Source organism: Pelophylax lessonae, assembly GCF_965119305.1.
Source record: "Pelophylax lessonae genome assembly, chromosome: 5".
Classification (NCBI taxonomy): domain Eukaryota; kingdom Metazoa; phylum Chordata; class Amphibia; order Anura; family Ranidae; genus Pelophylax; species Pelophylax lessonae.
In genome coordinates, this window is record NC_138772.1 from 417,990,178 (window position 1) to 418,014,633 (window position 24,456).

The 24,456-nt window shown below is 40.0% G+C and overlaps 1 protein-coding gene across 1 annotated transcript in view; it reads left to right on the top strand.

Annotated features, from left to right (window-relative positions):
* Positions 1–24,456, top strand: part of LOC309556272 (chloride channel protein C-like) — a 299,799-nt gene that overhangs the window by 25,564 nt on the left and 249,779 nt on the right. The window contains exons 3-4 of the mRNA XM_082258707.1: positions 19,267–19,425; positions 21,882–22,011. Of these exons, the coding sequence (XP_082114833.1) occupies positions 19,267–19,425; positions 21,882–22,011 (289 nt within the window). The remainder of the gene's footprint in view (positions 1–19,266; positions 19,426–21,881; positions 22,012–24,456) is intronic.

A 24,456-nucleotide genomic window follows, 5' to 3' on the forward strand; every position in this document is an offset into this window, starting at 1 on the left:
ATTGTGCACCCACGTGCCCGATCAGCTGCACAATCCCAGTGTGCCTGTGTCCCCCGGGCACAGTGCAAAACACTGCTTGGCAGGAGGGCTCTGTGATTGGCCCTCCTGATCACATGACGGCTGTGTCCAATCACAGCCGTTATGTAATGTCAACAAAGCCATTGTAACAGTGATCGGCTCTGCTTCTCCTCACACAGAGCCTGTCAGTAAGGAGAAAAAGAGAAGATCTGTTCTGCTAGCCAGGATCAATGAGTTTTGAGCTGTTTTACTGCTTTTTACACTTTGATCACCCAGCTGGTGTCCCCAAAACAGTGTCCCCAACACAGTGAAAACACCTGTCACACATCTGTCCTAGTAAAATTATCTGTTACAGTGAACATCTGGCACATCTGTCCGCGATCTTCTGGCACATCTGTCCGTGATCATCTGGCACATCTGTTTGTGATCATCTGGCGCATCTGTCCATGATCATCTGGCACATCAGTTCATGATAATCTGCCACATATGTCTGTGATAATCTGCCACATCTGTATGTGATAATCTGCCACATCTGTCCGTGATCATCTGGCACACATCTGGTGCACGTCATCTGCCACATCTGCCAGTGATCATCTGTCTGTGATCTTCTGGTGCACATCTGGCGCACATCATCTGCCACATCTGCCAGTGATCATCTGCCACACCTGGTCTAATCATCTGCCACATCTATCTGTGATCATCTGCCCATGATCATCTGGCGCACATCATCTGCCACATCTATCCGTGATCATCTGGCACATCTATGATCATCTGCCACATCTGTCCGTGATCTGCCACATCTGTCTTTGATCTACCACATCTGTCTATGATCTTCCACATCTGTCCCAGTGAACATCTGCCACATCTGTTTGTGATCTGCCACATCTGTTACAGTCAACATCTGTCACATCTGACCATGATCTGCCATATCTGTCCCAGTCAACATCTGCCACATCCCAGTGATCAACATCTGTCACACAGCTGACACATCTTTCCCAGGGGTTATCTGAGCACATCTGTCCATGTGGCTAAAAAACTATTTAGCAGCGAGGAGGCTTTACATATACTCAAGAGTATGTCAGACGAGAGTAGCGGGAAAAGCTCTTCATCAGACTCGGATGAGCCAGTAGAAAGCAGTGGCTCTGATATGGAAACTGTGTAAAAAAAAAAGTTTTAATTTTCTTTCCACATTTTCCAAAAACGTGTGGAAAAAAAGACTCATTATGCCTCGTAGAATATAAATCGGGGTGTTTTCTTTCCAAAATATGGTAATTTTGTGGGTAATTCCATTGTCCTGGTGCTCCAGGGCCTTCAAAAATGTGATAGGTACTCAGGAAATGAAATGCAGTGCAGTGGAGCACCAAATCACTGTCACAACATAGGAGGTCACTTAAGAGGAGCTATTTGCACTTAACCATTTCCGTCTGGTAAGAATATAACTTGGATGGTGGTGGGATTTAAGCACCAGCCACGTGGATAAATGGACTTTTATGTTTGAATTAACATCACATTTATCCACATATATTTTGAAGATTCATATGCACCAGTCACGTGGATATATGGACTTACGTTTTTTGAATTAATATCACGTTCATCTTAATTTACTTTTGAAGATTCACTGAATCATATGGACTTTGGGATTTTTTCATGTTGTATATTCACTTTGTACACATGTCATCACTTTGTGTGTATCACATATATCATGATTTGTGTTTGTACATCAGGATACTTATTTTAATTTAGCGCACCAGATCATTTTTCACACATGATTAAGTAATTGTCATTCAAAGTGTTAGCAGAAGGCAAGGGGAAAACAATACACTAATTTTCCAAGTGATGACCTGTGCAGGGAGCGTGTCAACATGAGCATGGAATTGGTCAGTTTTCTGGCCGTGCTGGAAGCTGAAGGATGTGCTTCAATGCCCAGTATGGTCAGTTTGAAATATGAAAGCAGAGGAACTGGCAGGATTACCAGCTATTTCATATAAAGGAAGCAATGCATAGAGAACAAGATACTTTTTAACATGAGTACATGGTACAGTATACACATATCTGGAATATAAAGTGTTGGGGTAACATACACTTTAACAATTTTACTGTAGCAGAAGCATAATTAATAGTTCTTGGTCCACACATCTTTCAACTCTGCCCTTTCTGTCCCGACATCAATAATTCTACACAATGGAAGTCCCATATTAACATAGGATGGCTCCCAACTCTTCCATGGTCCTCACTGTAGATCACCATAGGTGGGTTCTCTAAAAGAACCTAAAGTGTCCACTTCTAAGGCTACAGTCTTACATGACAGTATACTGGGGGTAGCTTTTTCCCATCACCCTCTGCCCCAGGCTTTAAGCTAGCCCCAACCCACTTTTCTTGTAGAGACTGACTTACAGCAGTGACTGAGAGGTTTGTACACCTGAAAGTGCAGATCCAGAGGAAACCAGGATTATGGCAGCTGAGCTGTTCAATTAGGACTGGTGGCAGAAAGAAAATCTATCAGGTCACATGGCAAGCACATGATCAGGAATGGAGCCAGAATATACACCAGGTGGGCAGCAACTGGCATACCAAATCAGAGGTTGGAGCTGAGACATGAGAAAGGTTGAGGCCAGCAGCAGGCAGGCAGTAAAGTACAGCTAAAAACTATTTAGCACCAACCCCTGACAAGGCTGAACCTTAAATAACCTGCTGGGTACCAATACAACCCAGGGCGTGGTGGTGCATGTGCCTTGACATGCACCCCAGAGCTCATGAAATTTAACAGATTATACACGTACAATATTTCTTTTACTTTTCTTCAGGATCTGCATTTGCTTCTGTCCCTTTGGGAAACACACCATGCGAGCTTGTCTGATTCATAAGCACACCTGTATGTTTATTACTTAGAGATGCAAAATAGTCATTTTATAATTTACAGTAAACACACTGTAACCGATCATACGGATAGCGTGTAACATAATATATGGCATTGTAGTACTGTTTTCTCCACATTCATTTTATAATTACAATCTCATATGTAGAGGAAATAATTTGGCCAGTGCTGGAGGACTGGAATACCTAGAAGGTACAGGCTTGGTGATTTACAAAATACTTCAGCAACTGTTCCAATCCCCAACATCATTTTTTTGATGATGCTTAGAAATAAAAAGCTTCCATGTGGAGGGCCCTGCTTTTCTGTTTTGATGAACACATAAGAACACAGGCACAAATAAATACATATAATAAATTAGGGGCAGTAACCTATAGCAACACCTACTGTAGATTTCAGAAACTTTCAAAATCTGACTGAAGTGGTTGCTGTAGCTTACTGGACGTTTCACATTGTCATTGCACTAAGCCTGTATATAACATTATGGAAATTCACTTTCTCCAATTCTTTTATAAAGGTCTGCCATTCTAAAGCTTCTCTAATGCATTTTTTAGCAGCAGCTGCAGAAATCAAATACTTCATATTGGAATACATACAGTATGTTTACACTGACTGACCCTTCCTGGTATTCTGAAGGCACCTAAGGCCCTGCTTGTAATGCCTCAGGTACGTTTAGTGCTAAGAGAAGCGTCTGTGAGTTTTGACATTTGTGCTCCCCAGAGAGAACTATTTTGTTATATATCCGGGTCCTGTGCCTAACTCCAGTAGGCATACAGGCGCTGAGGCAGCCCCAGGTGCTGCATGTAGTGAAAGATGATGCTTTGCTAGGTGCATGGCAGAATCCACATAGATATTCACGGTCAGTACTTTTCTATTTTTGAACGAATTAAATTGAATACAACCTCTTGTGACATTCACTAGGTGAATCAGCAGGAAATGCTTAAAAAAGCTCCTAGAAGTGTATAGTAAAAAAGAAAAGCTGCAAAGTTATCTTTCAGGGAAGCTTACAAAGGGTTAGTCATTAGAATTTGGCTATCTTCTCAATAAGGTTTTATTAATGGGCATTCCCAAAAGTTATACATTATGGTACCCCTTGTGTGTTTGCATCTCAAGCACGTAGGAGTAGAAGGAAACATTTTATGCAAAAGGACAGGTACTCTATACCACCCGGTCAAGATTTTATCCCCAGCCTCCTGAAATCTGCTAGAAATAGATAATAAAAACAAGCTATGGTGCTTGTGTTAGGGTCAGACCTAAGTTGCATTTCCATTTTTGAAGAAATGGGGGGACAAAGTCCTCATCTGGGAGAGTTATAAGATTGTATGAAGTTGTTAAAGTTAGCAGGTGCTGCTTAATGGAAGTCAAGTAATGTCTGAATTGTATGGGCTGCCAATGCTTCAATGGAGGGTTTAACATTGTCTTTATTACCAAAATTGACTTCCAGTCTACAAGATCTTTGTAAAGGTTTGTAAGTCTATGTTTAAGAGGGAGATGGGGTGGTAAATGGCATATAGGGATATGTCTTTACCCTTGTTCACAATAAGAAAGATGTGTGCATGGAGGGAGTCTCTAGGAACTGAGAACCCATCAAAGAGTGTATTGTAAGTTCTATTGAACCAGGTAGAAAGGATGTTGAAAAAAAAGTTTTATCAATTCACATAAAGATTTTAATTGTAGAGATGGGACAGATTTATTAAAGAAAATACATAAACTCTATCTTACTTTACTTTTGTTTTGTTTTTTAAAGTAAAGTAAGACATCATTGGCCCCACTGCTGTGTCTCAGCAATTCAGAAGGGAGAGGGACTCGTGGACATTGCTGGATAGAGAGGGGGGCTGCTACACACAGAAGGCTTTTTATCCTAATGCATAGATCTCATTAAGATAAAAAAACATTTTGCCTTTACAACTCCTTTAACTACTTCTGGACTGCCCACCGCAGTTTTACTGCGGCAGGCAGCCCCTCCTGCGCGAATCGACGTAGCTCTACATCGGTTGTGTGCTTGCAGCTAGGCTAGGCCCCTGCCACTTGGCAGCGGGGACTCCGATGCACGGGGCAGGCAGCTCCGATTGCCGCCTGCCACCCGCGATCGCTCCCTGCTGAGAGAGAAGGACGGTCAGGTATTGTAAACACAGCTGACCTTTCTTCTCTCTGGAATGATCACAGAGCGCTAGTGCTATATAGGATCACAGGTCTCTATGATCATTTCAAAAGCCCAACTCCCATACAGTTAGAAACACTCCCCTAGGCTTACATTTAACCCCTTGATCATCCACTGTGTAACCCCTTCCCTGCCAGTGTCATTATTACAGTAACAGTGCATATTTTTAGCACTGATTACTGTAGTAATGTCACAGGTACCCCCAAAAGTGTCAAAAATGTCAGTTAGGAGTCGGATCTGTCTGCCGCAATGTTAAAGTCCCGCTAAAAATTGCAGATTGCCGCCATTACTAATAAAAAAAAAACAATAAAAATACATAAATTTCTACCGTAGTTAGTAGACACTAACTTTTGCGCAAACCAATCAAAATACGCTTATTGCGATTTTTTTTTTTACCAAAAATATGTAGCAGACAACCAATTGGCCTAAAATGTTAAATAATTTTGATTTTTAAAAATTTTTTTGGGGAATGTTATATAGCAGAATGTGAAAAAAATATATATTTTTTTCAGAATTGTCGCTCTATTTTTGTTTATAGCGCAAAAAATTTAAATCGCAGAGGTGATCAAATACCACCAAAAGAAAGCTCTATTTGTGAGAAAAAAAGGCATCAATTTTATTTAGGTACAGCGTCGAACGACCGTGCGATTTTCCAATAAAGTAATGCAGTGCCCAATCGCAAAAAATGGCCTGGTCATTATGGGGGCAAATCCTTCCGGTCCAGAAGTGATTAAGCTAACAATTCTTTCTGAATCTGTGGCACACTTTTTTTAAAAGTAGATCTTGCCAGTAACCGTACTTCCTCTTACAGGACGGTAATGCTAAGCCGCAGCCGCACTACTGGCAGTAGCCTGCTATGCAAGCTCTATCAGTTAAACTTTGGCGTGCCTATCTGATAGACCCGATAAGCAGTCCAATACCCAACTGAAGGAGGCAGTGGATTAGCATTGTTGATCTACAACAGTAAGCAAGTGTTGTCACGGGCAGAAACTCCAGGTACAAAACGTTCAGATTCATAAAAACAATTAGCCTAAGAAAATTGTATACATTGTGACATGATGATAAATAAAAAATGTGACGATTGGTGTCGGCGCTACCTTTATAAATGCCCCAAATAACGTGAGTGGGGATAAAAGGGTGTAAAAACCCACAAATGGTGAAATGTGCCAAATGGTGTTATAAAATGATAGTCAGAAATGCAAGTTTGGGTGTTTATTACAAATTAAATTTAAACAGTGCTATAAATAAAAAACGTGAGTGTAATAAACCCACTACCATGCATTGGGTGAAAAGAACTTGGTGATTGATAAATAAAACGTGCCACACAAAGTGTGATGATAAACTGAAAAAAACTTTGATGTGTAAAATCCGTAGTGGCCACTAGGTGGCGTTTCTTCTGAATACAACCTGTATGATGATGCGGGGTTCCCTTTCGGAAAATGATGCAAACAATGGCCGCTGGCGGGAGGCCTAGATGCTCATAGAAGAAGAAACCCCATGGTGAATAGTCAAATCATACATAGCATAAAGCAAGGCGTAGATAACTCACTCTTAAGATGATCGAGATCAGAGTACAGTGTGCGCCGGGATGCTTCCGCGTTCCACGGCCGACAACCGGAAGTGACGTATGACGTCGGAGACTCCGCCCTACGTGTTTCGTCACAATGACGTCAACTGGAGCGGCGTCAACTCAGCGTACTCCTGGACTTCTTATAGCCGCCCGTATCCTAGCAACGGAGGGGACGGAACAAACACCGCCATCTTGCTACTCCCGCTCCGGAAGCCATATTGCTCCACTACTGGCTTCTTACTATGGATGTGCAGGGGAACGGCCATACCTCATCATATCTGATCAAACGAGTGTGTGTACGAGCCTTACATATTTGAACCATTTCTTTATTATAACCATTAAAAACCTCGTAAAAAAAGAGATCAGTTAAAAAGAGTAAAATAAAAATAAAAATAAAATAAAAAGGTGAGATAAGAAAATTTTTTTGTATTAAAAAACTTCAATACCGGACAGGTGGATATGCTATTAGAGCCGGATATCTGGAGGTAAAAAAGGGAAAAAAAGCTTATCCGGAAACTTATTGCATAATCGCCACGACAAGACCGAGATAATAAATAAGAAATATGTGTATTGATCCTAGGTTACGGTGTTTTAAAATTTGTTCTGAAGGGAAAAAACATATATCAAATTGGACATAAGTCCTCAAGAACACAAAAGGGAACATAAAAAAATGGGATAAAAATAAAAATAAATAAAGAAGTTTCCTCAATGTGTATCAATGAGAGAAACCGGATGAAAACATGTGGTTTTATTAACTAAATTGGGCAGTGCTTAAGTAAAGAATCTTAATTGGGCGGCTATAAGAAGTCCGGGAGTACGCTGAGTTGACGCCGCTCCAGTTGACGTCATTGTGACGAAACGCGTAGGGCGGAGTCTCCGACGTCATACGTCACTTCCGGTTGTCGGCCGTGGAACGCGGAAGCATCCCGGCGCACACTGTACTCTGATCTCGATCATCTTAAGAGTGAGTTATCTACGCCTTGCTTTATGCTATGTATGATTTGACTATTCACCATGGGGTTTCTTCTTCTATGAGCATCTAGGCCTCCCGCCAGCGGCCATTGTTTGCATCATTTTCCGAAAGGGAACCCCGCATCATCATACAGGTTGTATTCAGAAGAAACGCCACCTAGTGGCCACTACGGATTTTACACATCAAAGTTTTTTTCAGTTTATCATCACACTTTGTGTGGCACGTTTTATTTATCAATCACCAAGTTCTTTTCACCCAATGCATGGTAGTGGGTTTATTACACTCACGTTTTTTATTTATAGCACTGTTTAAATTTAATTTGTAATAAACACCCAAACTTGCATTTCTGACTATCATTTTATAACACCATTTGGCACATTTCACCATTTGTGGGTTTTTACACCCTTTTATCCCCACTCACGTTATTTGGGGCATTTATAAAGGTAGCGCCGACACCAATCGTCACATTTTTTATTTATCACTTTCACCTTCATCTAAGGTTTTGATTGGGGCAGCTTACACCTTATTATTTTATTTATTCGTTTTACAACTTTCCACCCCCTTTTTTTCATATTTTGAAATCCGTAGCGCTGGTCACCCCTCTTTATCATTATCTTTGTTTACCATCTTTGGTGGTATACAACTAGACCCAGCTGCAATGGATATATTCAAATATATGACGGGGAGAAACGTCAACGTTGAGGAGATTTTTGACCAAGTAACAATTATCCAAAGACAGGATATGGAGGGCTCCTTCAAACAACTTAAACAAAATATGGAAAAACAACTTAGGGTGTGGTGGGATATCGCCACCCTGGAAAAATATAGCCGAGAGGGCATAACACCCAGGAGATTAAGGTGGGACATATCCCCCAATGACCATATAACAGACATCGCTATGTTGGAAGAATGGTATCATTTTTTCAACAGATGTGAAAAAGATTTATTGGGGGTCATTATCAAAAGGAGACAATATAAGTTAAAGAAAATTGAAACCACCATCACCCAATTAAAGGAACAATTAGCCCCCCATGCCGAAACAAATGAATACAAAAATCAGGAGAAGAATCTACAGGAATCTATATTAAAATATGACAAAACTGTACAGGCTAAAAAACAAAAGAAATATAAAAGGGATATACTAGATTATAGAAACCAGACCGTCTACAAATGGCAATTGGACGAATTATACAATGGACAGGGCAGCAGTGTGGATCCCATTGACCTAACATCCAGGGAACCTTCTGAGACAGGGGATGATGAAAACGATCCCTGGTTGGAGTTGGGCACTCCCAGAACACCTAGAACACCTGTACAAAATCAAGCCCGGGTCAGTACATACAATAGATTTGCCCCGTTGAGCCACCACCAAGAGGTCCGGTACGAGGACCAAGGTCCACCGAGGAATGGGGGTTTTTTTCCCAGGGGAAATCGGGGAAGACCTCCAAGAGGAGGGGCCCCACCGAGATTTCACAACGAGTGGAGGAACAACGGTTGGCAACAGGAACGAGGAAGACACAATGGATGGCAACAGGACCGTGGGCAGCAGCCATGGAGACGAGAAGAACAATGGAGGAGAGATGCACCACGGGGAGGGCAAAGAGGATACCAGAGGCCACCCTATGGCCAGTACACGAAGAGAAGATCGGAGGGACCCGAGACCTCAAGGGGATCGAGGAGAAATATGGAGACCAGAAGGGTCCAATTTCAACAGGAGGGAAGAACAACCGAGATACTTCGAATACGGAAGAAACGAAAACCAAGGGGAAAACGTGGAGGGACAAAGAAAAAGAAGAAGGGTGTACTAGGAAAAGGTATTTTTAACCTCAGTGGAATAGTGTTTAATGAGGAGGAACTTAAAATATTGGATTTAGGCCTAAAATATGCCCCTGATAAGAACTTGGATAAGTTTGAGGCATATATTGACCTTCAAAAATACATCCGAAAGATCAACATAAAAAAATTCTTTGAGATGAAAAAGGAAAAAACCACCCCTCCAACATCCACCAAATTCAAACACACCACCCTAAGAAATAAATCAACCTTCAACCCAAAAAACCCAAAAAACGAGAACTTGGAAGTCTTTAAAAGAATGGTAGAGGAAGAGATTGGGAATTTGAAACTTGAGAAAAGAAAAGAGAAGAACATATGGGACACTATCAGGAAATTAGAAAAAAAGAAGGGGATTATCATTAGACCAGCCGACAAAGGTGGAGGTCTAGTCATTTTAAATCAAAGAGATTATGAGGAGGAAATGGAGAGACTACTTAATGCAGAAGATACATATAAGAAACTTCCTGGAAATCCCAAGATGAAGTTACAAAAGGTTTTAAAAGATTTTATTGGAAAAGGAGAGAGGATGGGAATTTTAAACAAAAAGGAAGCAGAGTATCTCCAGTTGGAAGCCGCGAGAACACCCATTATTTATTTTTTACCCAAAATACATAAAGATGAAAAAAAGCCCCCAGGACGCCCAATAGTGAGTGGTATTAACTCAGTGCACTCACGTCTAGGAGAGTATTTGGACAAATTCCTCCAGCCCCTAGTCCCTAAAGGGAGATCTTATCTTAGAGACAGCAAGCAACTTTTAAATGAAATAAAAGATATAAAGGTTTTGGAAGATGATATACTGGTAACCATAGATGTAAATTCCCTATATACCAACATCAAACAGAGTGATGGATTAGACAGCATTGATTGGGCGTTACACAGATACACCGACCTTAGACAAGCACAGATGCACTTTATCCTTGAAGGCCTAAAAATGGCGATGAACTCAAATTATTTTTGGTACAAAGGGAAGTACTATGAACAAATCAAGGGTGTCGCGATGGGAGCCAAATACGCACCAAGTGTCGCGAACATTTTTATGCACAAATGGGAGGAAGAGCAGATTTTTAGTGTGGACAGACCTAATTTATTATATTATAAAAGGTATATTGATGATATCATTCTTATCTGGCGAGGGGACGCGGAAAGCCTACAATCTTTCTTTGACGAGATTAGTGGGAACAGATACGGAATAACTTTTACAGGCAATTGGGACAAACATAAAATATCATATTTGGATCTCGAATTATTTAAGCAGGATGGAAATATTTACAGTAAAACGTTCTTCAAAAAAACTGATAAGAATGGGTACATTCCGAAGAAAAGTTGCCATCATCCGCAATGGCTGGGAAATATCCCCAAGGGACAGTTGTTACGTATACGGAGGAACTGTAGCAACGCCCGAGACTATGACATACAGGCTGATCTACTCATAGAGAGATTCATAGAGAAGGGATATAACAAGAAAGAAATGGAAAATATTAAGAAAATAGTGAGAAATACGAACAGGGAAGAACTTATCAAGGATAAAGAGAAGAAGGAAAGGAAAAACAACTATGAATTCGCCTTCATCACTGGTTTTAATAGGCAACACAAAGAAGTGGAGAAAATAATAAAGAAGCATTGGCCTATCCTTGCTGCAGACAAAACCCTAAAGAAGATTTTACCAAAAAAACCCACTTTTATATATAGGAGAGCTCCAACTTTAAGGGACAGATTGGTTAAGAATGTGATCGACCCCCCCAAGCGGATCACACTCCCGACCAATCTCAATGGTTTTTTCAGATGCAAAAAATGCCTACCGTGTAGGACTAATAGAAAACCACCTAGAAAAACCATTGATTTTAAATCCAACACTACAGGAGAAAAATTTACCATTAAGGACACTATTACATGCACTAGCTCTTATGTAACTTATGTCATCGAATGTCCATGCCACCTACAATATATCGGAAGAACTACCCGACAGCTTTACGTCAGAATACGGGAACATATCAAAAACATCAAAAAGGGCTTTGACAAACACACACTTTCTAGACATTTTAAAGAAGCGCATGCTAAGGACCCTTCAGGCCTAGTTTTTTATGCAATTGACAAGATCAAAGAAGATTACTCTCTTACTCTTGGCTGTGGGCCATCATGGCTCTTGTGCTATTCTCTTTCTCCTTCCTGTGTGCTTGAGACCAGCTGAAAGCTATCGAATCCCGAGGACTGATATGTAACGTATTATCTGTAATTGTTTTGTCTTATTTGCTCTGTAATATTCCTTTAGTGTTTTATGTTAGCATTTCTACTTTCTTTATAATAAATTAGATCCTTGTTTATTTAAGCAGTGTGTTTATTTATAGCTAGCATTGTTAGTATACCTTCCATTAACTTTAACAGAGCTTCGATAGACTATTAGAGGAATAGACAATAGAATACATCTTTATAATAAATAGGGGAGGTACAAAACTACCGCATAATTTATTTCATTTGTAATAAATGAAAAAAAAGGGGTAGCAATAAACGGAGATTGATCTCACGCAACGAAACTAAGTGGATCTATAGGATGAGGTCTCTCCGTCCTGAAGGTTTAAACGCCGATATAGACTTGAACTGTTTTATTGCAGATACATAACCATCTCACTCTATCGCAGTTCTGTACATTTTTGCTTGTACCAGAGGCTCCTTTTTTATGCTTTTTTAAGATTTTTTATGATATATTATGATTTTTTATTATAATATATTTTCTTTTTATATACTACAATCATTTTTGACATTTTTCATGATATATTTCTTATGATGTTTTTATGCCTTTTTCTTGATGTTTTATGGTTTTTAACATCATGATTTAGATTTCTGCCCTTCTCTCCTTTTTAACCCTTGATCTAGGGTTTATATATATATTTGGCTTTTTAATTATTGAGTACACTCTATGGTGTTTTTTATCCTTTTTATCCTTTTTATTCTCCGGTTTTTAGGCTTGCCTTTCTTTTTTCCCCTAGGGGAAATTATATACAACCCACTTGTTCCACCCTTTTCAATTTTCAGCTTCCATTTTTAACCATGTTATTAAGCTTAATTTCTTGTACCAATGTTCTATGCTATGGTCTTCCCATTCAACCAGCATTCTTCCTCCTTTCCTCATGATAAGAATAATCTCTAGCTCCCCCTCTCATTTTTGTGTCTTATCCTCTATATTACTTATATGTGATGGGTCTATACTATTACCCACACTCCTCTATATTTTACTTAAATTTATATTTCATTTCATGTTTAAAAAGTTTTTTTAAAAATAAGTTTTTTAACCTCTTCTACATTCAGCTCCCAAAAATCTCTCTTTTTTATATAGTCCTTAAAGGTTGTTGGGTCCATATTCAGTTATATCACAGAACACATACCAAATTATTCTTTTAAAAGATTTCTTCAATATGGCTGATATCCAGCTTTCTCATCCAGCATCCTTTTTATATATTCACAACCTCTCCAAGTTTCTTCCTATATTCACCGTATAAATAATAACAAAAAAATTTTTTTATGCTTTTTGTGCCTTCCCATCCAACATCATATCTATAGGTACTAATGCATTTTTTTGTCACTTTTGTTTTTTCTTCACCACTCGATACTCATTATTACCACTAACATTGTTATTATCCACACAGATTCTTTACTTAAGCACTGCCCAATTTAGTTAATAAAACCACATGTTTTCATCCGGTTTCTCTCATTGATACACATTGAGGAAACTTCTTTATTTATTTTTATTTTTATCCCATTTTTTTATGTTCCCTTTTGTGTTCTTGAGGACTTATGTCCAATTTGATATATGATCTTATATGTATGAGTGGTTCCTGCGCTATCCGAGGTCGTCTATGTTTCCCTTCCTGCTGCTGCACCACAATACTGGAACCAGGAACCAGTCAATACAATGTGTGCAATTTGGGTGGGTGGTGCGCTTCAGAAGTGGAAATGTAACTTATAAGGGTGTGGCTTAAAACATGGCTTAAAATTGTGAATATATAAAATAAAGACGTGTTCCTGTGATAAAATTGTGTTATCGTTAAATTATGCCGTGGTGATCAAATAAATTACAATTAAAATGTAAATAGACCATTACAAAATATCTTCTATACGAAAAGGTGCTGAGTACTTCAATTTCATAAAAAACTCAGTGAATAAATAATCCGTTAACAAAGTATAAATATATAGATGGAACTTCAAAAACAATTAAAGGTGCTTTGTGCTTTCTGAAATAAATAAATAAAGTGCACTGTTCAAAGTGTCCATTCATAAAAATCCAAAAGTCAGGTGCAATTCCCTTCAATAGCTTCAAAGAATAGTAAACGTGCTCTCATGCAAAAAATAAGGGTGTTGTGACTTGCTGCCTCCACCAGGTGTCACATCTAGGTGTTCTATATTCTCACCTCAATAAGGTGTATATTGCGCCTGTATATAAAGCTTAGCCTCCGGGTAACATGTAGGCTTTTGCTAATTCCAATCTCCTGTTTCGACCTCCGGGTATTTTCCTGTCCTGTCCTTTCAGCTTTTGGGTTGTTAAGCTTTCTGGCGTCCTTAACTCCTTATCGTAACCTCGGGCTCAGTTAAAATAGAGGGCAATCATGGTGCAGTATATCAAATCAAGTTTATTGTTAAAAACATAGTTGCACTTACAATTTGTAGATCATTCATTCGCAAATAATATATGAATGCAGCGTGGGGAGCGATATCGCTCCGATCTCCAACGTCACTTCCGGTAGTCTGGCGGCTCCTCCTACGCGTTACGTCACATCACGTGACTTCCTCAGGGACTGAGGAAGTCACGTGATGTGACGTAACGCGTAGGAGGAGCCGCCAGACTACCGGAAGTGACGTTGGAGATCGGAGCGATATCGCTCCCCACGCTGCATTCATATATTATTTGCGAATGAATGATCTACAAATTGTAAGTGCAACTATGTTTTTAACAATAAACTTGATTTGATATACTGCACCATGATTGCCCTCTATTTTAACTGAGCCCGAGGTTACGATAAGGAGTTAAGGACGCCAGAAAGCTTAACAACCCAAAAGCTGAAAGGACAGGACAGGAAAATACCCGGAGGTCGAAACAGGAGATTGGAATTAGCAAAAGCCTACATGTTACCCGGAGGCTAAGCTTTATATACAGGCGCAATATACACCTTATTGAGGTGAGAATATAGAACACCTAGATGTGACACCTGGTGGAGGCAGCAAGTCACAACACCCTTATTTTTTGCATGAGAGCACGTTTACTATTCTTTGAAGCTATTGAAGGGAATTGCACCTGACTTTTGGATTTTTATGAATGGACACTTTGAACAGTGCACTTTATTTATTTATTTCAGAAAGCACAAAGCACCTTTAATTGTTTTTGAAGTTCCATCTATATATTTATACTTTGTTAACGGATTATTTATTCACTGAGTTTTTTATGAAATTGAAGTACTCAGCACCTTTTCGTATAGAAGATATTTTGTAATGGTCTATTTACATTTTAATTGTAATTTATTTGATCACCACGGCATAATTTAACGATAACACAATTTTATCACAGGAACACGTCTTTATTTTATATATTCACAATTTTAAGCCATGTTTTAAGCCACACCCTTATAAGTTACATTTCCACTTCTGAAGCGCACCACCCACCCAAATTGCACACAATTTGATATATGTTTTTTCCCTTCAGAACAAATTTTAAAACACCGTAACCTAGGATCAATACACATATTTCTTATTTATTATCTCGGTCTTGTCATGGCGATTATGCAATAAGTTTCCGGATAAGCTTTTTTTCCCTTTTTTACCTCCAGATATCCGGCTCTAATAGCATATCCACCTGTCCGGTATTGAAGTTTTTTAATACAAAAAAATTTTCTTATCTCACCTTTTTATTTTATTTTTATTTTTATTTTACTCTTTTTAACTGATCTCTTTTTTTACGAGGTTTTTAATGGTTATAATAAAGAAATGGTTCAAATATGTAAGGCTCGTACACACACTCGTTTGATCAGATATGATGAGGTATGGCCGTTCCCCTGCACATCCATAGTAAGAAGCCAGTAGTGGAGCAATATGGCTTCCGGAGCGGGAGTAGCAAGATGGCGGTGTTTGTTCCGTCCCCTCCGTTGCTAGGATACGGGCGGCTATAAGAAGTCCGGGAGTACGCTGAGTTGACGCCGCTCCAGTTGACGTCATTGTGACGAAACGCGTAGGGCGGAGTCTCCGACGTCATACGTCACTTCCGGTTGTCGGCCGTGGAACGCGGAAGCATCCCGGCGCACACTGTACTCTGATCTCGATCATCTTAAGAGTGAGTTATCTACGCCTTGCTTTATGCTATGTATGATTTGACTATTCACCATGGGGTTTCTTCTTCTATGAGCATCTAGGCCTCCCGCCAGCGGCCATTGTTTGCATCATTTTCCGAAAGGGAACCCCGCATCATCATACAGGTTGTATTCAGAAGAAACGCCACCTAGTGGCCACTACGGATTTTACACATCAAAGTTTTTTTCAGTTTATCATCACACTTTGTGTGGCACGTTTTATTTATCAATCACCAAGTTCTTTTCACCCAATGCATGGTAGTGGGTTTATTACACTCACGTTTTTTATTTATAGCACTGTTTAAATTTAATTTGTAATAAACACCCAAACTTGCATTTCTGACTATCATTTTATAACACCATTTGGCACATTTCACCATTTGTGGGTTTTTACACCCTTTTATCCCCACTCACGTTATTTGGGGCATTTATAAAGGTAGCGCCGACACCAATCGTCACATTTTTTATTTATCACTTTCACCTTCATCTAAGGTTTTGATTGGGGCAGCTTACACCTTATTATTTTATTTATTCGTTTTACAACTTTCCACCCCCTTTTTTTCATATTTTGAAATCTGTAGCGCTGGTCACCCCTCTTTATCATTGTGACATGATGCCAAACATACAGAAAATATTTTTTTTTAGGATTATGTACAAGAGATTGCGTTCGTAGCTGTGCAAGCTCATGCAAATGCGCAGGAAAAGCTTGCTAATTATCGTCAAGGTAATTTATTTATTCCTGCTCTTATGCATTTTCTTTTAGTAAGTCAGGACTATTGTCTCTACTTCAGAACTGTATAGAAGTGTGTCATTGCAGCCGTCATTACATTCCAGCCTTGTATAGCTACATATGACCATTGCCTTAACAATCCAGATAGAACAAGTAATACTGGTATAATACACAACACATAATGAGTCACATCAGCAGAAAACTAAAAAAAAACTGGGAAAATGTTATCTTTACATCTTTATGTCCCTTAGAAATCTACACAGAGTACAGATTTGTCCAGTCAGTGTAAGATTTGTGACTACAAGTATTTCTTGAGACTTTTTCTGCCATGAATTATCAAACAGGATTGTTAACACAAATCCATGGAGGGAAATGCATGTTTATGCCTGAGGCACAAGCTTTAGGTCACCGCAGGGAGTAAATACTTTATGGTAAAGAAAATCATTTTTACAATAGAACCTGACAGAATAATAGTTCACATCCACAGTGAGACTGACAGGATACAGCAATAAAATATGTATCCTATCTTTTCAAGACTATATCTCAGTTTTCTTTTTACCTTGACTTTATAAGGCCTAGTTTACATTTGCAGCAAGAAAATATACGGTTGAGCTGTGATTTTAATGCCCCCCCCCCCTAATCTGAAAACGTAACCAGACAGGGTTAATCACTTACTGTGCTTTGCGGGCACGGCAACATGTAAACTCCCTGTCACATTTGGTGGCAGTACCACCATGGAATACGACCCATTTAAGTGAATCAGGCTGTGCCACCACCGCCCTGCAACCGCTTGCATCGTACATAGCTTTGGTGGTGTGGTGTGGAGTTGCTCCATGTATCCATGTGGAGGCAGTCCCATTCATGTCAGTTGGGATTCAGCAGATGCATGGACATAGATTCCCACTGTCTGCATTTAGGTACATGCATCTGCACCTACATAGATGTCAAATTGGGAGCAGCGGCTGTATCCATACACCCACTGCATCCTAATTGACATAAATGGGACTGCCTGGACTTGGGTGGACAGAACACCTGTGCATCCTGTGCAGGCAAAATGTGACCTTCACACCCATGTACTGTATGTGTAAGTGGGGACCTGATTCCCTCTGCCAGCAACAGGTACCTCTCACCATCTCCCTGCAACAGGAAAGAGATAGGGCACCAAACACCTGAATTATGGACAAATTCCACCATCTTAGTTACTCACATGCTCCCAGCCAGAGGCCCACCAACAGATATAAAAGAATGTCTACATGATCAGCTTTTTAAAAGTTTTATTGAAACATGAACAGGGTACAAAGTCCTTCCCAGTACAGGAGTACACCATGTTTCCTTCCATGATACATCTGCAATACTTTAGGTTCACGTTTTAACGTGGAGATGCTGACCAGCACTTCCACTTTCCTCTGCTGTAGGTTTCCTAAGATGGACTCAATCCTTGGACCTATTCTGGGCCGCCTAACCTAAAGGGTGTGTTCCACACCGGATTGCAAAATACATAATGTTTCTCTGCAGGCTACCACTTCCTATTAGCCTCTGTTTCTGGTTCTTCCAAACCAAGCTTATGAAGCAATAGACAAGGCCAACCCACAGTAGACACCCAGAGGCAGAGCTTCCCTTAAAGAGGTACTAACCCCTGCTTACATACGCTTAAGTACACCCATGTGAACAAGACCTGATTCTTCACCAGTAACAAAATGTATCATAAACCCTTCCCTTGTATCGGACACTTACAGTACTGTCCCAGCCTCCTGACTAACAGTAGCATCCCTTTAGCACCAGGCTTTCAGTCTTTTTTTTCTAGTAGCCTGTTCATTAGGCTCCCCTTTATGTTGTGCAGATTCGGATTGGATGTGTTGGATGTGTGGCTCCGAAAACTCATGAATGGGCCCTCAGATTCATTCCCTACTCATGCATGCGCAATCCTCTCTCTTTTACTCTAGAAGAACTCTGAGCTGCAAGAGAGAGGACTGTGCATGTATTGGTAGGATACATACCCAAGTGCTCATTTATGAGCATTCAATGCCCAGTACATCCTGTCATCTGTAGGTTGGAGAGGGGAGGGCATTGGAAAAAGCAGTTTATAAAGTAAACTTTCTTTTATTTTATTCATCTTAAAGTGTTACTAAACCCAGGAGGGACTCTGCATTCAATATCTCTGGAGAATCTTATCTGCCCCTCGACACATAAAATTCTGTTTTCTCTAAATGTAGCTAAACTGAATTCACACAAATGCAGGTAAATGCACAGTGTGAATTATAACATTTAAACTCATTACGTGCATTTACTGTATATGCATTTAAAAATGTCCTATACATGCAGGTATTATTATTGCTAGTGTGAATGATGCCTCACAGATACCTAATCATTCGCTCTTAGAATAAACCATATTTTTAGGATTTGATGGACCTATTCTGAAAATAAATGTACCATAACCCAAATTAATTTGAAGTATTTTAAAGCAGGAGAATGTGGGTGGACTATAAATACAAAGATTGTGTCATGGTTACCATTGTATAATCCACTAATTATCCTTGTAATTACTATTTTATATTCAAATGTATAGGACCCTGACTATCATAAAACAAAAGTAGCCAATCCCAACACTTAACTTGTGTTCATAACAAGACAAGAGAGCTAATTAGTCTCTGTTTCACTGATGACTTCGAAGCACATTCTGATTTCTGTTTCTCTATGAAGTTGCACTAGCTTGGTCAAGACTAAAATACACAGTGTTCCCCAGTAATAGCACAACTGGTGATTATGTCTTCGGTATCCAGCAGGAAAGAAAAGGCTGAGGAAGCAGAAGAAGGGAAAATTCACAATTCTGTTAAAGTGAACAACCAGAAAAAAGATCTTCAGGAAACACATGAAAGCCTGGACTATCTACCCTCACACAGTGAAGTCTATAAAACATGGCTAAAAGAAAATCCACAAAGGTAATTCAATTGTTAACTTAGATTTGATACTTGAAACCTTATGAAACTGCTAGTAAGCATCTGCTATATATGTATACAAATTTCTGTTTTTCTTTTTTCATTCAGTGTTTCTTTAGCTCATTTTCCTACGCCTGATTATGCTCAACATGTAGAATTCCATTCTTTCTAATTGTCCCTGTTCACACTTGCATGTTTGTGGGGCCTATGTTTTTTGCCCTATACTCAGAAACATACATAAGCCGCTTTTTTAGCATATTAAGGCATTTTTAGCACAAAAGACTCAATAGGTCACCTGAATACTCATGAAACACATGTTTTTAATGCTCATTTTTGTGCAGAAGAACTCCTCCCCTTGCCCAGCCCAGGAAACAAACATCTGAAGCTTGACACAAGTGCAAACATGCACATAAAACACTTGTAAAATATGCTTCAAAATCACAGGAACATGTTCTGCTCATGCTCTGCTAAGGTGTGAGTGCAGACTTGCAGGAAAAAAATATGGCTTATGGTAAATTTTCTACCTGATTCAGTTTTCTAACGTATTTCTGAAACCCTACTGGATTAAAATGTTTATTGAGGTTAAAGTGGTTGTTAAGCCACTGATATAAAATCATCCCATACCCTCTGTAATATAACAATAAGGGCCCCTGTGTCTGTGGTATAGAAACAATATGCCGATCTCTACCTAAATCAGAGCGGCTTTCGGCGCTCAGCTGACTCCTTGGCTCTCTCCTTTGCCCGGATGACAGCTGCAGCAAGCGGGGCCGAGCCCTGCTGCTGATGTCAGCTGGGGAGGAGGGGAAGAGAGGAGAGAGAGAGCCACACATGATTTCCGGGAGCCACTCTGATATAGGTATTGATTGGCATATTTATTCTATAACACAGACAAAGGGGCACTTATTGTTATATTACAGAGGGAATGGGATGATTTTATAATAAATATAAGAGCAGCAGGAGGGGAGGGGGCAGGCACTGTCACAAGCAGACAGGCATGGAGGGGGGAAGAGAGGACAGAGAGGACAGTGCAGGGCTGAGGGTGACGGAGGGGGGAGGGTAGGAACTGGCAGGATCATCAGGTTTTTTAGGTGATATGGGGAGCCAAATGACACTGCACAAGCACTGTGCTGTATAACATGCTTTAAGGAAACAGAATCTGTTTTTTTTTTTTTATTAGGGTAAAAAACGCTTTATAGTTAGCACAATTTTTTAAATAACAGTTTAATAAAAAAAGTACCCAATCAATTCTTTAAAGGATAAGTTCACCATTTGGAGCATGTTACATGTTACACCCATATTTAGGGTATGTCACATGTAACATATTTTGAGTAGAGCAGTTGGTAAGTGGTTTACACTTCCTCCTAACAGCACTAGGGTTGTTGGTTAAAATCCCAAACATGGCACTACCTGCCTGGAGTTTGCATGTTCTCCCTGTGCCTGCGTAGGTTTCCTCTGGTTATTCCAGTTTCACACTCCAAAGACATGCTGGTAATCGGCTTCTGTCTAAGTTGGCCCTAGTATGTGCGTGTATGAATGTGAGTTAGGGACTTTAGACTGTAAGCTCCTTGAGGGCAGGGACTAATGTGAATGTACATAATATACATAAAGCGCTGCATAAAATGACAGCGCTATATAAGTACCAGTAATAATAATGTGTAACATGTGATCACCTCTCCTCACACCCCCCGATCCCCTTATGACAGAGGATGGGGGTTCTTCTCCCCTTCATCTGTCACATTCAATATTGGTGTGGCAGTGCAGGGCTCCACTCATACACTGGTGTCATTCATTCATAGGAATCTGTGAATGAAGAAACTACAAGTCCTATCTTCCACCATGGCAGATAACTTGTAGTTCTCAATACACTGTTGAGCGCCTTCGTAGTCTTTTGACACTTTCGCCAACTTTCAAACAAAAAAGCTCACTCAGAGGTACAGCAAGAAAGCTGGAGGACCTGTCTGCAGGAGTCAGACATGGCTCTCACGATCCACTAATCGCGGGTGTAATGCTTTGCTGACTCCTGGAGAAAAAAATAAAAAAATCACATTTTTTTTTGCAAGAATATGTGCACTTATTATTTTTTCCTCAAAGGTGAACCTAGCCTTTAAAGGGCCATACAAATAATAATTGTAAGATGCAGATTTAATGTAAAAATGTATGTGTATAACTATATTAATAGTGGTACTAACTGTTGCTTTTTGGTATACTGTACACCAAAAAGGGCTATCTTCAATAGTGTGCTGCTGCAAAGTATGTAAAATCTCTTATACATAGTAGCAGCACATGATTTGAGGCAGTGTACTACTTAAATGAATATGACTACCCATGTATGGTTAGGAATGTTTCAGATACACAGCAGCTGTTTTTGTATTGTCTATTCTACTATTCATTTGACTTTCACATCTGTGAAACCCACCTGTAGGCACATTAGTAATCAATATTTTTTCACATTCTAATAGATCAGACTGGGATCGCTGGCTAATGATGGCATTTATTGGAGTTGTGGTGGGCATAGTGGGATTCTTAATGCATCAAATTATTGATACTCTTTTTGAAAGGAAGTGGGAGCTTGTTGAACACTATATCAAGGTGAGTGGATATAAGAATATAAAATAATAAAGTATTATTTCACTTAAGAATTCTATTTTTCCCAGGTTCAGTGTCTGAGTTTTATTACTTCTAAGTAAGTTTTTTAAACATTAAATTTAACTGTACATATTGATTTTCTGATGGAAAAGATATGCAAGAAATGCTGTCTCAGAAGTAGGGATGACCAAATCTGCCAGGGTTCCATTCTAAACCAGTTTAGTGAAACGCCCTTAAAATAAAAAAATCTGCATTTTTTCCCTAAACTCCACTGAAATCTTTGGAGAGTGAATCTTGATATTTAACTTGTTTCCTTTGTGGGGCTAATGAAAACACTATTGTAAAAAGTAGGCATAGGAAGCCAGGCACTTTGTCACAGGTACATGATTGACATTTGCCAATGAAAAAATAAAAAAAAATAAAAAAATCATACAGCAGAGAGAAAGCCTTTTTAATGCAGCCTCAAGGGGTTACTTAAAGATACAAAAATCCTTTGAATATTAGTTTGGGGGATGTGTTAAAGCTGCACATGGTGTTATTGTACAATGCACTGTTCACAGAAAGCCTCAGGGAGGAGGAGGAGGAGGAAATAGTTGATGCATTTGTAGCACCCTCCTAGGTAGGTGCTAGAGAGTGAGTATCGTTTTGGCTCTGTCTGCCTATCAGAGGAGCAGCAGGTAAAATCTATATTGCACTCTGCTTAACAGAGAGCCGGATCTGTAAGTTAGGTCTGCCCAGTGTGCCCAGTGTGTGATGTATCAGGTCTGAGGGAGTGTCCCCACTGTGTCCAATGGGGAGGCATATTGGACAGTGGAGGAAACCTGGCCAATGACACACAGGCTTTTAGGCTTTTGATACAGCCCCAGGCATTGGCACAGACTGTTTGTCTCTGTGCATTGTGAGGCAGGGTATAAAAAGCCAGGTGCACATGAGGTAGAGGTCTTTGGCGGGAAGCAGAGTCCCAGAAGGAGAGTGGCGGCTGCCTCCTCTTGTGCAACAGTAGGTGATGGTCACAGGCAGTGGGCATGGTGAACCTACAGTGTGGAGCTGAACACAGAGGTCCAGGAGAACTGACTGAGGAGTTTGGACACTGCGAGTATCTGGAAAGCAGTATCGTGAGTACAGAGGATCTTGCCCAGGGGTCTGCCCAGGAAGTGGACCACTCTGGAGAGTTTAGTCAGTGGACGGGTGTCAGCCGGTATGGAGAAAGGGGGGTACTGGGGGAGTACCCTGAAGAGAAATACAAACAGGAACATTCACCACAGCTTCATTCAAGTGGCAGGATGAAGTAGCGGCCTGGCCGGATCCTCAAGTTAGAAGTCCTCAGAATTTGTGAATAGTTCAAGGTTGGAGTATCCCACTCATCCCTTCTCCCATCCCAATATAAAATAAAAAAACAACAAAAACATCTACCCCTAGACTGATCACTGACTGAGCCAAGAATGTAAAATGCTAAGAATTCTGCATGCAGTTGCTACGGGCAACCCAGGGGAATCCAAAAGTGTCAATCACCAGCAGTCCTCTAGGGGTCAGTGCTACACATTAGGTAGACTTCAAAAAAGTATATCTAAGCAGTGCTCGGACTTCAATGTAATTGATGAGCTTCCTGGGTCCAGCTTGATTGCTTATATTAACCACTTAAGCCCGGGAAGATTTTACCCCCTTCCTGACCAGGGGGTATTTTGCGATTCGGCACTGCATGAATTTAACGGACAATTGTGCGGTCGTGCGACGCTGTACCTAAACGAATTTCACGTCCTTTTTTTCCCACAAACAGAGCTTTCTTTTGGTGGTATTTGATCACCTGTGCGATTTTTTGATCACGCGCTATAAACAAAAAAAGAGCGTCAATTTTGCAAAAATAACAATATTTTTCACATTTTTTTATATAAAATTCCCCAAAAAAAAAAAGTAAAAATCAAAATTTTTTAACATTTTTGGCCAATTTGTTTTCTGCTACATATGTTTGGTAAAAAAAATCGCAAAAAGCGTATTTTGATTGGTTTGCGCAAAAGTTATCGCGTTTACTAACAAAGGGAAAGATTTTTGTCATTTTTGTTGTTTTTTTTTAAACGCGCAATGGCGGCGATCTGCGATTTTTTTGCGGGACTGCGACATTGCGGCGGACAGATCGGACCCTTGACTGACATTTTTGACACTTTTGGGGTTACCAGTGACATTTCTACAGTAATCAGTGCTATATATATGCACTGTTACTGTAAAAATACACTGGCAGTGAAGGGGTTAACTTTATTTGAGAGGGAGGGGCTGTGTGTGTCCCTAGGGCCGTGATTCTAACTGTGATTGGCTGTGGCTTGAGGTGTAGTTACACTGATCAACGGATCTACGTAGTAGATCCGTATGATCGGTGTCTCTACACAGGGAGAACTGACAGGCAGCTTACACAAGCTGCCTGCCTTTCTCCCTCTCCCCCGCCGATCGCAGAGT